At 46.6% G+C, this 12,170-nt stretch overlaps 1 protein-coding gene across 1 annotated transcript in view; it reads right to left on the bottom strand.

The window, feature by feature from the left end:
- Positions 1 to 362: 362 nt before the first annotated feature.
- LOC128843625 (antigen WC1.1-like) overlaps positions 363 to 12,170 on the bottom strand; it is a 106,121-nt gene continuing 94,313 nt past the window's right edge. The window contains exons 13-17 of the mRNA XM_054040603.1: positions 4,138 to 4,233; positions 3,069 to 3,152; positions 2,318 to 2,407; positions 1,743 to 1,895; positions 363 to 796 (exon numbers count right to left, since the gene is read on the bottom strand). Coding sequence (XP_053896578.1) covers positions 672 to 796; positions 1,743 to 1,895; positions 2,318 to 2,407; positions 3,069 to 3,152; positions 4,138 to 4,233 — 548 coding nt within the window. The 3' untranslated portion in view covers positions 363 to 671. The remainder of the gene's footprint in view (positions 797 to 1,742; positions 1,896 to 2,317; positions 2,408 to 3,068; positions 3,153 to 4,137; positions 4,234 to 12,170) is intronic.

Raw genomic sequence — 12,170 nt, 5'->3', positions numbered from 1 at the left:
GTATAAGCTTCGTAAAGAGTAAAATGGATTTATTTGGTGTTTAGATCCCACTGGGAGCTGGGTGTCTGGGTGCTGGAGAAAGGATACCTAATGAGAAGTTTTTGGTTGAAATCTGCAGCTTTGGGGGCGTGGACCAGACCTGGGTCTGTGTTGTAGCAGACTAGTGTGTCTGGCTCAACAATGCAGGCTTCTGGAGTCCCAAGCTGGCAGGGAAAATGGGCTCAGAGATAATCTCAGCACATCAGGTGCCAGTCCCAAGAGGGTCTCTGTCACCAAACCCGTCACATCAGTCTCCATCTCTCTCCCTGCTGGTCCACATACAGCCATCCAACATACCTATTAAGAGAAACATCAGGCCTGGAACAGATCTTCAAAAAGGGTTTAATAAGAAAAAGCAAAAATTCACAATGAAGAAATGTTAGGAACAAAAAAGCAGGGAAGTTCCAGACTGTCTGATCAATGGGAAATTAGAGGGGAAATCACAGCACCTGTCTCAGTCACACACATTTCTTGCATTTAAACAAAACTGAAATAAAAAAGCTAATTGAAGTAGTTCCCAGGCAGGGATTGTCTCCAATACCCCCATTGCCCAATGAGCATTTGGGAGAGGAAAAGTTTAACCATACAGCATTCACATCCACACAGGATATTTGATCTGAACCCAGCCATTCTTATATTGATGTCCCAGAGACGCCATCACCAACATCATCATAACCTGGGTCACGAGGAGGTGGGGACAGGGCGTCACTCTCTGCCCCAGAGGCCCCTTCACTTCTTAGCGTGTGCAGACTCCAGCCTGGAAATAGCAAGGAGGTACATTATAGTCAATGTATCCATTCTCCACCTATGTGCTCTCACATAATGGATGGGCAAGGTACAGTATGGGCTGTGAATCAGCCCCTGCCCCCAGTTCCTCTGAGTGGGTCTCGGACAAGTTTAATCAATTATCTCTCTCTGTTCTTCAAAGAAAACATGGGGAAACAGATTCTCTCTGTGCTGAGACCTCCCTGGTGCAGGAGAAGTGTGGGGATGGCAGTGAGCTGGTGATGACTCCCTGATAGGCCACTGGGAGCTGCTGTAACTTTTGACAACTGATATAGTCCCTAAGGAACCACACGTCAGCAGAGACCTCGTGGCTGCAGCTGGGTGGGGACCCTAGCCCATAGAACATGCCTGGGCATCACAGATCTCACCTGCCCACACAATGCTCGTTCGCACATTATTCCCACCAAGACCAAAGAAATGCACATTTCATCCCAACCCAGTTTCCCCTGAGGTGCAAAGCGGGAGCTCAGCCATTGGCCCTAACTCTGATCCTATGCTAACAGAAACATTTACATATTGAAGTGAGTGATTTCAAACCTGATGCCAGGCCACTAACTAACCGCACTTGGGGGACCTGCTCTTCCCATTACCACCCAGGGCACTGGTTTGGGGAAAGGCACTTTGGTCCCGATCCTGCCAATGGACTCTTGTAACTTTGATGATTTGGATAATTCCACTGAAGTCAGCAAGACTATTCATGTGAGTAAAGTGACAGATGGGATCTAATATTTGTAGGATCACGGACCTTAATAGGAAATCTTCTTTATTTCTTGATTTAAGTCATTTAACTTGGTTTAGTAGAGGTTAGGGTAGGGATACAGCTGGGAGTTTACCAATAACTGAATTTCAGTGCAGTGACAGTGACCTCTAGTGGCCAGTAAAGGCTCTTCCAGGTGAGTTGTCCACACACCACTCACCTGTCTGTGAATCCCAGTTCCTGACACTTCCCCCATGGGCCCCAGTGACTTCCTGGGCTCTCAGTCCAGAACCAGGGTCATCTTCAGGGTCAGAAATTTCTCTGGCATCATCATAACCGTCCCCTGGATCATCTCCAGGCAGGGCCGGGACCTCTGAAATAAAGATTGGAATTAATGGTAATGAGAAGAGGCTTTACACTGAATAGAGAAATAAGCTACATGCCAGGAGTGGCAAACGAGGGAGTTATGTGTATTATTTCTTATGAATGCCACATACACCTCAGCTTAGCTGTTTGATATTATCCTGCCAGACTGCACAGAAAAAATCAAAGGAGGCTGTTGGTGAGGAAGCAAACAGGAAACATAAAACTAACAAAGACATGGCTCCTTAAGGGCACAATGAGGGGAGCTGTTAATTGTGGAATGAGTCTCCCTGGCTCCAGCCAGGCTAGTCTAGGTTAATTCTTCCCAGCCCTGAGCTCAGGATCAAAGGGCAGACTAGGGAATGAAGGGGGTAGAACAGCAGTAGCTAAGGGGTAATGTGGCTTCCAGGAGGCAGATTCATCACTGCTCACCTCGACCGTCTGGAGTCTGGGGGATGTTGTTCAAGGAAGGCTCCTCCACGTTGTTGTAATCCAACCGAGACCCCCCTGGGTAATCTCCCTCTGGAAAAGCAAACATCACACTCAGCTTCCCCTGAACACACCCATTTCCCCAGCAGGTTTTAGTTCCCCATTAAACGCCTGTTGTCTTCGAGTTTGGGCTGTTCTGTTCATCATAGAGTCTGTAGGGTGACCCAGGGGAAAAGGGAGAGTCATGGACATTCTATGAAACAATAATTGTGCCACCTTTATTGCCTCAAAAATAACTAGGGCCCAGCCCTGCCCCACAGCATCTAATGGCAACTCTGTCATGCCCTTCAATGAGATCAGGATCTATGCTGGTATTGAGCTAACCCTGGACCCATTGGGAGACAGTAGCTGCCACACCAGAGCTGACCATTGTGAATTCAACTGAACTCTATAAAGACATAGTTTAAAGTCTTTACTCTATACGGGCTGGATCGTGAATTGGGCTATATGCCAAGGAGGCAGGGGCTTAGATCATGGGGCACAGATCAGGGGTTGTATAGTGACATGTGTCAGCTGTGGAAGTCAGATTCTTTCATACCGTGTGAATATTTCTCTGCCCGGTTCCCTGCAGCTCCTCTCCTGGTGGAGAGCACCATCAACCACACACAGAAAGGGTCACGATTTGTTCACGTTTCCATCAAGAGTTGGACAGAAATCTTTTATGTGTCTCTGTATCCACTCCCACCCTTGTTACCTTGTTCTGATCCAGGACCGTTTTCCCCCTCGCTGTCCCCGGTGTAATACTGCAGCTTCGTCACTGAGTCATCTGAATAGGAGACTGGAGAGATGGTAAATGGGATGTTATCACAGTGAGAGTAGCAAAACTGGCTGATGGGCAATGCATCCAGGTCCTGGAGCAAGATGTATGGTCCCAGTATATTGCTCCTTGAAGAGCAGATGCTGAATTGACAGTGACTGAGTGGTGAGAGGCTGACACAGATTTTCCAAGATAAATATCCATTTTTTTTGTGGTAAATGTGGCTTTGGGGTGGATAAATCAGACTGGGAAGATGCTGGGAACAGCCATATTGACCTCATGAGGTGAGGCAGGGACTGACTGTGCCTTTTACTTGGGACCCCTTCCTGTGGGTTTCATTCAAATCCTTCTCATGAACTGCGGAGCCTGTTTTGAGTCACACTCAGGGTGTAAGAATCTGTTTAGAGAGCAATGTTTATCTTCTCCTCCTGAATGTTGCTACTTCATGGCCTGATCCAGCAGAAAATTATGGCTGAGGCTGTTGGTCGAGACCTCCTCAGCCACGGACATGACTCCCATTTTGTTATGCAAGATACTCCCCCTGCCCTGCCTTATTGCCAGATTAAGCCACGCCCCTCCCAGTATCAGAGTGTGTGACCAACCCCCACCATTAGTAGAGAGGACAATGTGCATCTCAGAAGTAGCCTGAGGGAGACGTATTGACCACGCTCATAGTGCCCCACAATGTGCTAAACTGAGAGCAGCATCTTCCCAATTGATTGACATTGAGTCAAAAGGATGTGAACAGTCACTTTCCTGACCCATAACTAATTAGCCCCTAAGTCTGCAGGATGTACAGATCGAACCGACTCAGAATGCAGAGTCTGCTAGGGAGGAAACTCATTCATCTCAGTCCAGTAACTGGCTGATCTCGTCACAGACGCAGCATCTGCAGCCATCCAGAACTCACAGGCTTGAAGGATGCAGCGATTTAGCTCTAGGTCAAAGCTTTAGAATGCAGAGTGCATTAGAGATTTTCTCCCTGTTAGGAATGACACACACAGACCTGAGCGATCAAACATTTCCTGCTTCTTTCTCATCAGGTTATAATCGATCTCCTCATACACAGCCTCAGAGAAAGGGTCCAAGGATCTTCTGGAGCCTAAAAACAAAGGGCAGGGTTTGCACAGGGTCAGAGAAGCTAGGGATGGGAAACCCTATGAGATCATCCAGCCCCTTTCCCTGGGCCCAGTGCAGGACTGGTCCCTACAGCACATTCCCACTGCTCTGTCCAGTTAAGATTTCAGAGTCCCAGGTGACAGGGACCACGTCCCTCTCCTGTTTGTTCTATAGGTTATTTCACTGTCATTAAGTTTATCTTGATATTCAGCCTTAATGGTCCCTACATACATTTATCCTACTACTCCTAGTACCACCCAAAATAATTCCTCTCCTATCCTGGTGCTCACACCTATGGGCAAAATAGTACTTGTATATGTACTGCCTAGACACTGTGTGGGGATTAATTAGCTAATATTTGTGCAGTACTTTAAAAATGGAAAGTACTGTCTACATATATTTTTACATGACAAATCTGAGGCACTGTCCCAGATTGAGGTGTCATTAGAGGAAGTTTTGGAACAAATTGATGAACTAAACAGTAATAAGTCATCAGGATTAGATGGTATTCACCCAAGAGTCTGAAGGAACTCAAATATGAAATTGCAGAACTACTAACTGTAGTATGTAACCTATCATTTAAGTCAGTTTCTGTACCAGATGGCTGGAGGATAGCTAACGTGATGCCAATTTTTAAAAAAGGTTCAAGAAGCGTTTACAGCAATTACAGGCCAGAATCCGAATTTACAGAACCAGGCAAATTAGTTTAAACTACAGTAAAAATAGAATTATCAGATATATAGATTAACACGATTTGTTGGGGAAGAGTAAACATGGTATTTGTAAAGAAAAATCATGCCTTGACAATCTACTAGTATTCTCTGAGGGGGTGAGCAAGCATGTGGACAAGTTGGATCCAGTGGATATATTGATAATCATTAGGAAAGGGATAGATAATAAGACAGAAAATATCATATTGCCTCTATATAAATCCATGGTACGCCTACATCTTGAGTACTGCGTGCAGATGTGGTCACCCTATCTCAAAAAAAGATATATTGGAATTGGAAAAAGTTCAGAAAAGGGCAACAAAAATGATTAGGGGTATGGAAAAGTTGCCATATGAGTATAAAATCATGACTGGTATGGAGAAAGTAAATAAGGAAGTGTTATTTACTCCTTCTCATAACACAAGAACTATGGGTCACCAAATGAAACTAATAGGCAGCAGGTTTGAAACAAACAAAAAGAAGAATTTCTTCTCACAACACACAGTCAACGCCTGTGGAACTCTTTGCCAGAGGATGTTGTGAAGGCCAAGAGTATAACAGGGCTCAAAAAGGAACTAGATAAATACATGGAGGATAGGTCCATCAATTGCTATTAGCCAGGATAGGCAGGAATGGTGTCCTTAGCCTCTGTTTGCCAGAAGGTGGGAATGAGCGACAGGTGATGGATCAGTTGATGATTACCTGTTCTGTTAATTCCCTCTGAAGCACCTGGCTTTGGCTGCTATTGGAAGACAGGATACTGGGCTAGATGGACATTTGGTCTGACCCAGTATGGTCTTTCTTATGTTCTTGTATAAGGGTACAACAACATCTGAGCTGACTTACATCTAGCTAGCCATGTAGTTGTGTCAGCAGACACAGCAGCACAGGTTAACCTTTCATGTACAACCTCGCCTAGGAGCCTGGGTGCATACTCCAGTGGCTACCCCACATCACAGCTATGCTGACGCAACTACACTGCTGTTGTTATGCCAGCATACCTCGGGTATGTCTACATGTGCTGCAATCACACCTCTCACTGCAGTGTAGATATTCCCTAAATGCCTAATAGAACTGTCTGATTTCTTTCACCATTATCATCCAAGCTCTTTTACAGCATTTCTTCTTCCTCGTACCCTCCCTCCTGATGTATCTCTCTATTCGGGATCTTTACCTCACATGGATTTTCTTGCACTTTTCTAAATGGAATCTCAACATGTTCTTTTTCTAACAATATTTGCAGTCACTTTGTATTATTTCCTCTAGTGAGGCGAAGTGGCCTCCCTCCCCACCTGAGAATGAGGGACCACTACACTTCCTCTGGTGGGCAGAGCCAAACTTGCCCTGCCCCCCTCGCCAGAATTACCAGGGCAGGACAGGAAACATAAAGTGAGGGCCTTGCATTTTATTTCAGTGGGAGCCAGGGAACATAGGAACTGCTGCCAGTTTCCTGTACGGTGACCAGATTAGTAGCATCAGTTACACTGTGAAGCTCTGCACAGTGGAAATAGCTATAACTACTGTGTTCGAAGTCTTGGTTGGTTGGTTATTTTTTGTTTGTTTGTTTTTCTTGTATAAGAAAACTCAAAATCTGAGTAATGCAGAAAACACTGCAGGAGGGCCCTCCAAACTGATTTTTTATACCTGAAGCTTTTTAATGTTAGAACATAAGAATATAAGAACGGCCATACCGGGTCAGACCAAAGATCCATCCAGCCCAGTATCCTGTCTGCTGACAGTGGCCAATGCCAGGTGCCCCAAAGGGAGTGAACCTAACAGGTAATGATCAAGTGATCTCTCTCCTGCCATCCAGCTCCACCCTCTGACAAACAGAGGCTAGGGACACCATTCCTTACCTATCCTGGCTAATAGCCATTAATGGACTTAATCTCCATTCATTTATCTAGTTCTCTTTTAAACCCTGTTGTAGTTCTAGCCTTCATAACCTCCTCAGGTAAGGAATTCCACAGGTTGACTGTGCGCTGTGTGAAGAAGAACTTCCTTTTATTTGTTTTAAACCTGCTGCCCATTAATTTCATTTGGCGGCCCCTAGTTCTTATATTATGGGAACAAGTAAATAACTTTTCCATATTCACTTTCGCCACAGCACTTATGATTTTATATACCTCTATCATATCCCCCCTTAGTCTCCTCTTTTCCAGGCTGAAAAGTCCTAGCCTCTTTAATCTCTCCCCATATGGGACACGTTCCAAACCCCTAATCATTTTAGTTACCCTTCTCTGAACCTTTTCTAATGCCAGTATATCTTTTTGGAGATGAGGAGACCACATCTGTACACAGTATTCAAGATGTGGGCATACCATGGATTTATATAAGGGCAATAAGATATTCTCTGTATTATTCTCTATCCCTTTTTAATGATTCCTAACATCCTGTTTGCTTTTCTGACTGCCACTGCACACTGCGTGGACGTCTTCAGAGAACTATCCATGATGACTCCAAGATCTCTTTCCTGATTAGCTGTAACTAAATTAACCTCCATCATATTGTATGTATAGTTGGGGTTATTTTTTCCACTGTGCATTACTTTACATTTATCCACATTAAATTTCAATTGCCATTTTGTTGCCCAATCACTTAGTTTTGTGAGATCTTTTTGACGTTCTTCACAGTCTGCTTTGGTCTTAACTATCTTGAGCAGTTTTGTCATCTGCGAACTTTGCCACCTCACTGTTTACCCCTTTCTTCAGATCATTTATGAATAAATTGAATAGGATTGGTCCTAGGACTGACCCTTGGTGAACACCACTAGTTACCCCTCTCCATTCTGAAAATTTACCATTTATTCCTACCCTCTGTTCCCTGTCTCCAGCCTGCTGCAGAACTCTGGAGCTGGACCTGCACTGGGCAGGATCCTGTCCCAAAAGGAGACCATCCTCGGAGAGAAATTGCCAGGACTGTCATTGGCCAATACCCCGATGAGACCAAGAACTCAGGCACTATGGAACCCCTCACTCAGACGCTGGTAGGAAGTAGCCCAAGGAAACTGGACTTTGGTCCTGTTTCACTGTCAAAACCTGAGTCAACATATTTTAGTTGGATCCCTGCTGACCCAATGGAACAGTCCACCACTGTTAGGGCCCTGGGCTACGACGCAGTGAAGTAGGGTGCGCCAAGGTCCCCCCATCCCCTGCTGCCAACCCTAGGGTTACCATTCGTCCGGATTTACCCGGACATGTCCTCCTTTTGTGTGCTAAAAATAGCGTCCGGGGGGAATTTGTAAAGCACTCACAATGTCCGGGATTTCCCCCTCCCCTGGCAGAGCAGAGCGAGCGGCTGGGAGGGCTGCAGGAAAGTCCCGGGCTGGATTCCGGAGCAGCTTCCTCCTCCCACCCCCCCCCCTCCCTGCATTCTGAGCCGGCCGGCAGCTCCTCCTCCTGCAGCCCGCTCCGGCAGCCCTGTGCAGGGCCAGGGACCGGGTTTTGTGTTGTGCTGGGGAGCTCAGCCATGTGTCCGGCTGGCACAGAGCCCAACACCCTGTTCTGAGCAGCAGGGTAAGGGGGGGCAGGAGAAGGGACAGGGAGGTTCTGGATGGGGCAGTCAAGAAACGGGTGGGGGCTTTTGGAGGGGAGTGGAGAAAGTTTTGGGCAGTCAGGGTACAGGTAGGGGGTAGGGTCCTGGGGGGCAGTTGGGGGGGGGTCTTAGGAGGGGGCAGTTAGGGGACAAGGAACAGGGAGTCTTAGGTAGGGGGTGGGGTTCTGGAGGGCAGTTAGGAGCAGGGGTCCCAGGAGGGGGCAGTCAGGGGACAAGGAGCGGGGGGTAGGGGGCTGGGAGTTCTGGGGGGGAGCTGTCAGGGGGCAGGAGTGGGGAGAGGGATCGGAGCAGTCAGGGGACAGGGAGCAGAGGGGTTTAGATGGGTTGGGAGTTCTGGGGGGGCTGTCAGGGGGCAGGAGTGTGGAGAGGGATCGGAGCAGTCAGGGGACAGGGAGCAGAGGGGTTTAGATGGGTTGGGAGTTCTGGGGGGGGCTGTCAGGGGGTGGGGAGTGGTTGGATGGGGCGTGGGAGTCCCAGGGGTCTGTCTGGGGGTGGGGGTGTGGATAAGGGTTGGGGCAGTCAGGGGACAAGAGGCAAGGAGGCTTAGATAGGGAGTGGAGTCCCGGGGGGCAGTTAGGGGCAGGGGTCCCAGGAGGGGGTAGTCAGGGGACAAGGAACGGGGGGAGGGTTGGGGGTTCTGGGGGGGCGGGAAGTGGGAGGGGCAGGGGCGGGGCTAGGGCGGGGCTCCTCCCGTCCTCTTTTTTGCTTGTTGAAATATGGTAACCCTAGCCAACCCCATTCCTGGGGTGGCAGCCTCCCCATCTTAGGCCAAGAGGTCTGTTGTCTGCTAGAGCCAGGACATCAAATGTGCCTGTTTGGTGCTCTGCCCTGCCTGATGGCCTGAATCCCTAGACTGTTTGGTGCTCCCTGCTCTGCCCCCATCCAAAGAGCCAGAGCCCCAGACTATGTGTTTGCTAGCTCCCTTAGCCAAGAGGCTTAGGCATCACCTGCTCCCCAGTCTGCCCTGCCCAGAGGGCCAGAGCTTCCCTAATAAACCATTAATTTCTGGCTGTCCCAGCCAGGATGGTGTAGACTAAAGACTGCTTATACTCTGACCCACCTAGAGGGCCAGAGCCCTAGACTCTTGATTGACGACAGCCCTGACAGGAGGCTGTGAGCTCTAGATTGTTTACAGATCGGCCCAGACAGTGGGACCCTAGCCTTAGTGCTGCTGCCTGACACAGTGAGACGGAGTGGGCTCCCTCCTCACTTGAGAGCAAGAGACCACTGCTTTTCCCCTTTGTATTATTTCTCTCTTGTCTCCACTAGTCTCAACTCCTCCCAATTTACTGTCATCTGGACTGGCTACAGAGCTTCCCTGCAAGAGAGGTACACACCACATGTGTTCACCAAAAGATACCTTAATACTCTGCCAGGTATGGCTGAAGTTAGCTTAAACAAGGTATGTTACACATGGTGCCACCTAGTGGGTGAACAGTATAATACAGTTTAGCCTTCCATTACATCTCCCCTTTTGAGTTCTAGATTCCTAGCATTTACAAAATTTATGTTTTCATGGTATCTTTGTAGTTTTGCACAGATCAGTCTATTAAGTGTCTCTTGTTAGTATATAGGCCTGTCTCTTAGCCTAGGATAAAATTTGGGGTCTGACTTTTGATACTTTTATATTCTCCTTACTAATATGTGTGAACAAAGAATGAAAACACTGTGTGTTGCTTCCAGATGGGGTTCATAGCACAATGAAAAGAAATAAGGAAAAGCGTTAAAGTGTTGCTGGGTATGGTGGGAGTTTAATATAGAAGCGTGCACTTGAAGACTGACTCGACCCTTATCTCAATGCAAGGTCAAGCAACCAGATGGGAGGGGCAAGAGGGGTTGTGGTGAAGCATGAGAAACACTAGAAAGCCAGAGAAAAGGTGACACTGACCGAAACATAACCTTACTCTTTACCCCTCCCATGGGGTACAAAAGCGGCAGTACCAAAGTGTCCATACTCACAATCCTCCAAAATGAACATGACCATAAATTGTAAGGGGTGGGACCAAGGCCGTGCAGGAAGGTGGGAAAAAGGACAGGGAACACTCTGTGGTATACAGAGCTATGGATATGCTTGCTTGATTAACCCCAATAAACATCACATTGCCTGCACTTGGACTATGGTCTTCTGCTTTCTGATTGCGTGATAGGAACCAAGAGAGGGGTGAGGGAAAAAGCCCTAACATCTGTCAGTGGTCCTAGTTTTCTAATTACCCAACCCAAACAAGTAACAACTTGGTCATCTGGCTTTCCATCAGTTGCAATGACTGCCTGAGGCCTGTCTGGAATCTCTGAGTTCTCTTCTTCTTGTTCTGCATCTGCCATCTGTAGAGTTTGCTCTGTTGATTGTTCTTTCTGAGGTACACTATATGCTCCAGCATTTTATCTTGAGTTTAGTTGTACTGGGTCTCCTTTCAAAAATCCCTCTGTCAAGTTCTTCTGCTTTTCTCATTAGGCCCATCATGGCTGCCACACTGAGGTGGAGAACACTGTTGGTCTTTGATCCTTCGATCACATGCACTCTGAATGAGAAGGTTTTGTCTTTGAAAGATATTTCTGTGGTGAACTGTCCCATGCAATTCAGAATGCCTCCAGGGATAGTCAGAGCTGTGTCAGGTGACTTCAGCTCTGGGAGGGGTTGAAGGTGATTGTAAGGCCCATGTGAGATGACTGTTACATTGGCTCCTAAGTTAATTTCAAAGTCAATAGTGTTTCTCTGAATGATCAGTTTCACTCTCCAGACAGGCTCTGTATCATCACATATGATAGATCCCAGAAACAATTTTGCAAATTTGACACCATCAGCTCAGGATTAAACAAAGATTGTGAATGGCTAGCCAACTACAAAAGCAGTTTCTCCTCCCTTGGTATTCACACCTCAACTGCTAGAAGAGGGCCTCATCCTCCCTGATTGAAGTCACCTTGTTATCTCTAGACTGATTCTGGCTTGCATATTTATACTTGCCTCTGGAAATTTCCACTACATGCATCTGACGAAGTGAGTATTCACCCACGAAAGCTTATGCTCCAATACATCTGTTAGTCTATAAGGTGCCACAGGACTTTTTGTCGCTTTTTACAGATCCAGACTAACACGGCTACCCCTCTGATATCTGAAATATTTGTAACTTGGAACAAAATGTTACAGTTGTAAACTTTTGAAAGAACAACTGAACATTGACTTAATACAGCTTTGAAACTTTACTATTCAGAAGAAAAATGCTGCTTTTAACCATCTTAATTTAAATGAAACAAACACAGAAACAGTTTCCTTACCTTGTCAAATCGTTTTTTAACCTTCCCTTTAATTGTTTTAGTCGTTTACATTTAAGACAGTATTGTATTGTATTTGCTTTTTTTGGGGGGGGGGGGGGGGGGCACTGGTGCTGCTTGATTGCGTACTTCCAGTTCCAAATGAGGTGTGTGGTTCACTGGTCAGTTCTGTAACTTTGAGCTTCCAATGTATAAAGTATGCATCAAACACAGCCAGAACCCTTTCATAGTCATCTTTGTGACTGTCCTCAGGGAAATCAAAGGATTTAAAGAAATGTTCTGTTTCCTTCCAAATAGCATGAACTAAACACCATACCTCAGTTTCCTTATGGAGTTTTATAGCAATTGAAATCTTGCAAAACGTTGCTTCTAGACTGTCAATTAT

This window comes from Malaclemys terrapin, chromosome 1, assembly GCF_027887155.1.
Source record: "Malaclemys terrapin pileata isolate rMalTer1 chromosome 1, rMalTer1.hap1, whole genome shotgun sequence".
Classification (NCBI taxonomy): domain Eukaryota; kingdom Metazoa; phylum Chordata; order Testudines; family Emydidae; genus Malaclemys; species Malaclemys terrapin.
This window is presented reverse-complemented; position numbering and strand designations above follow the sequence as displayed.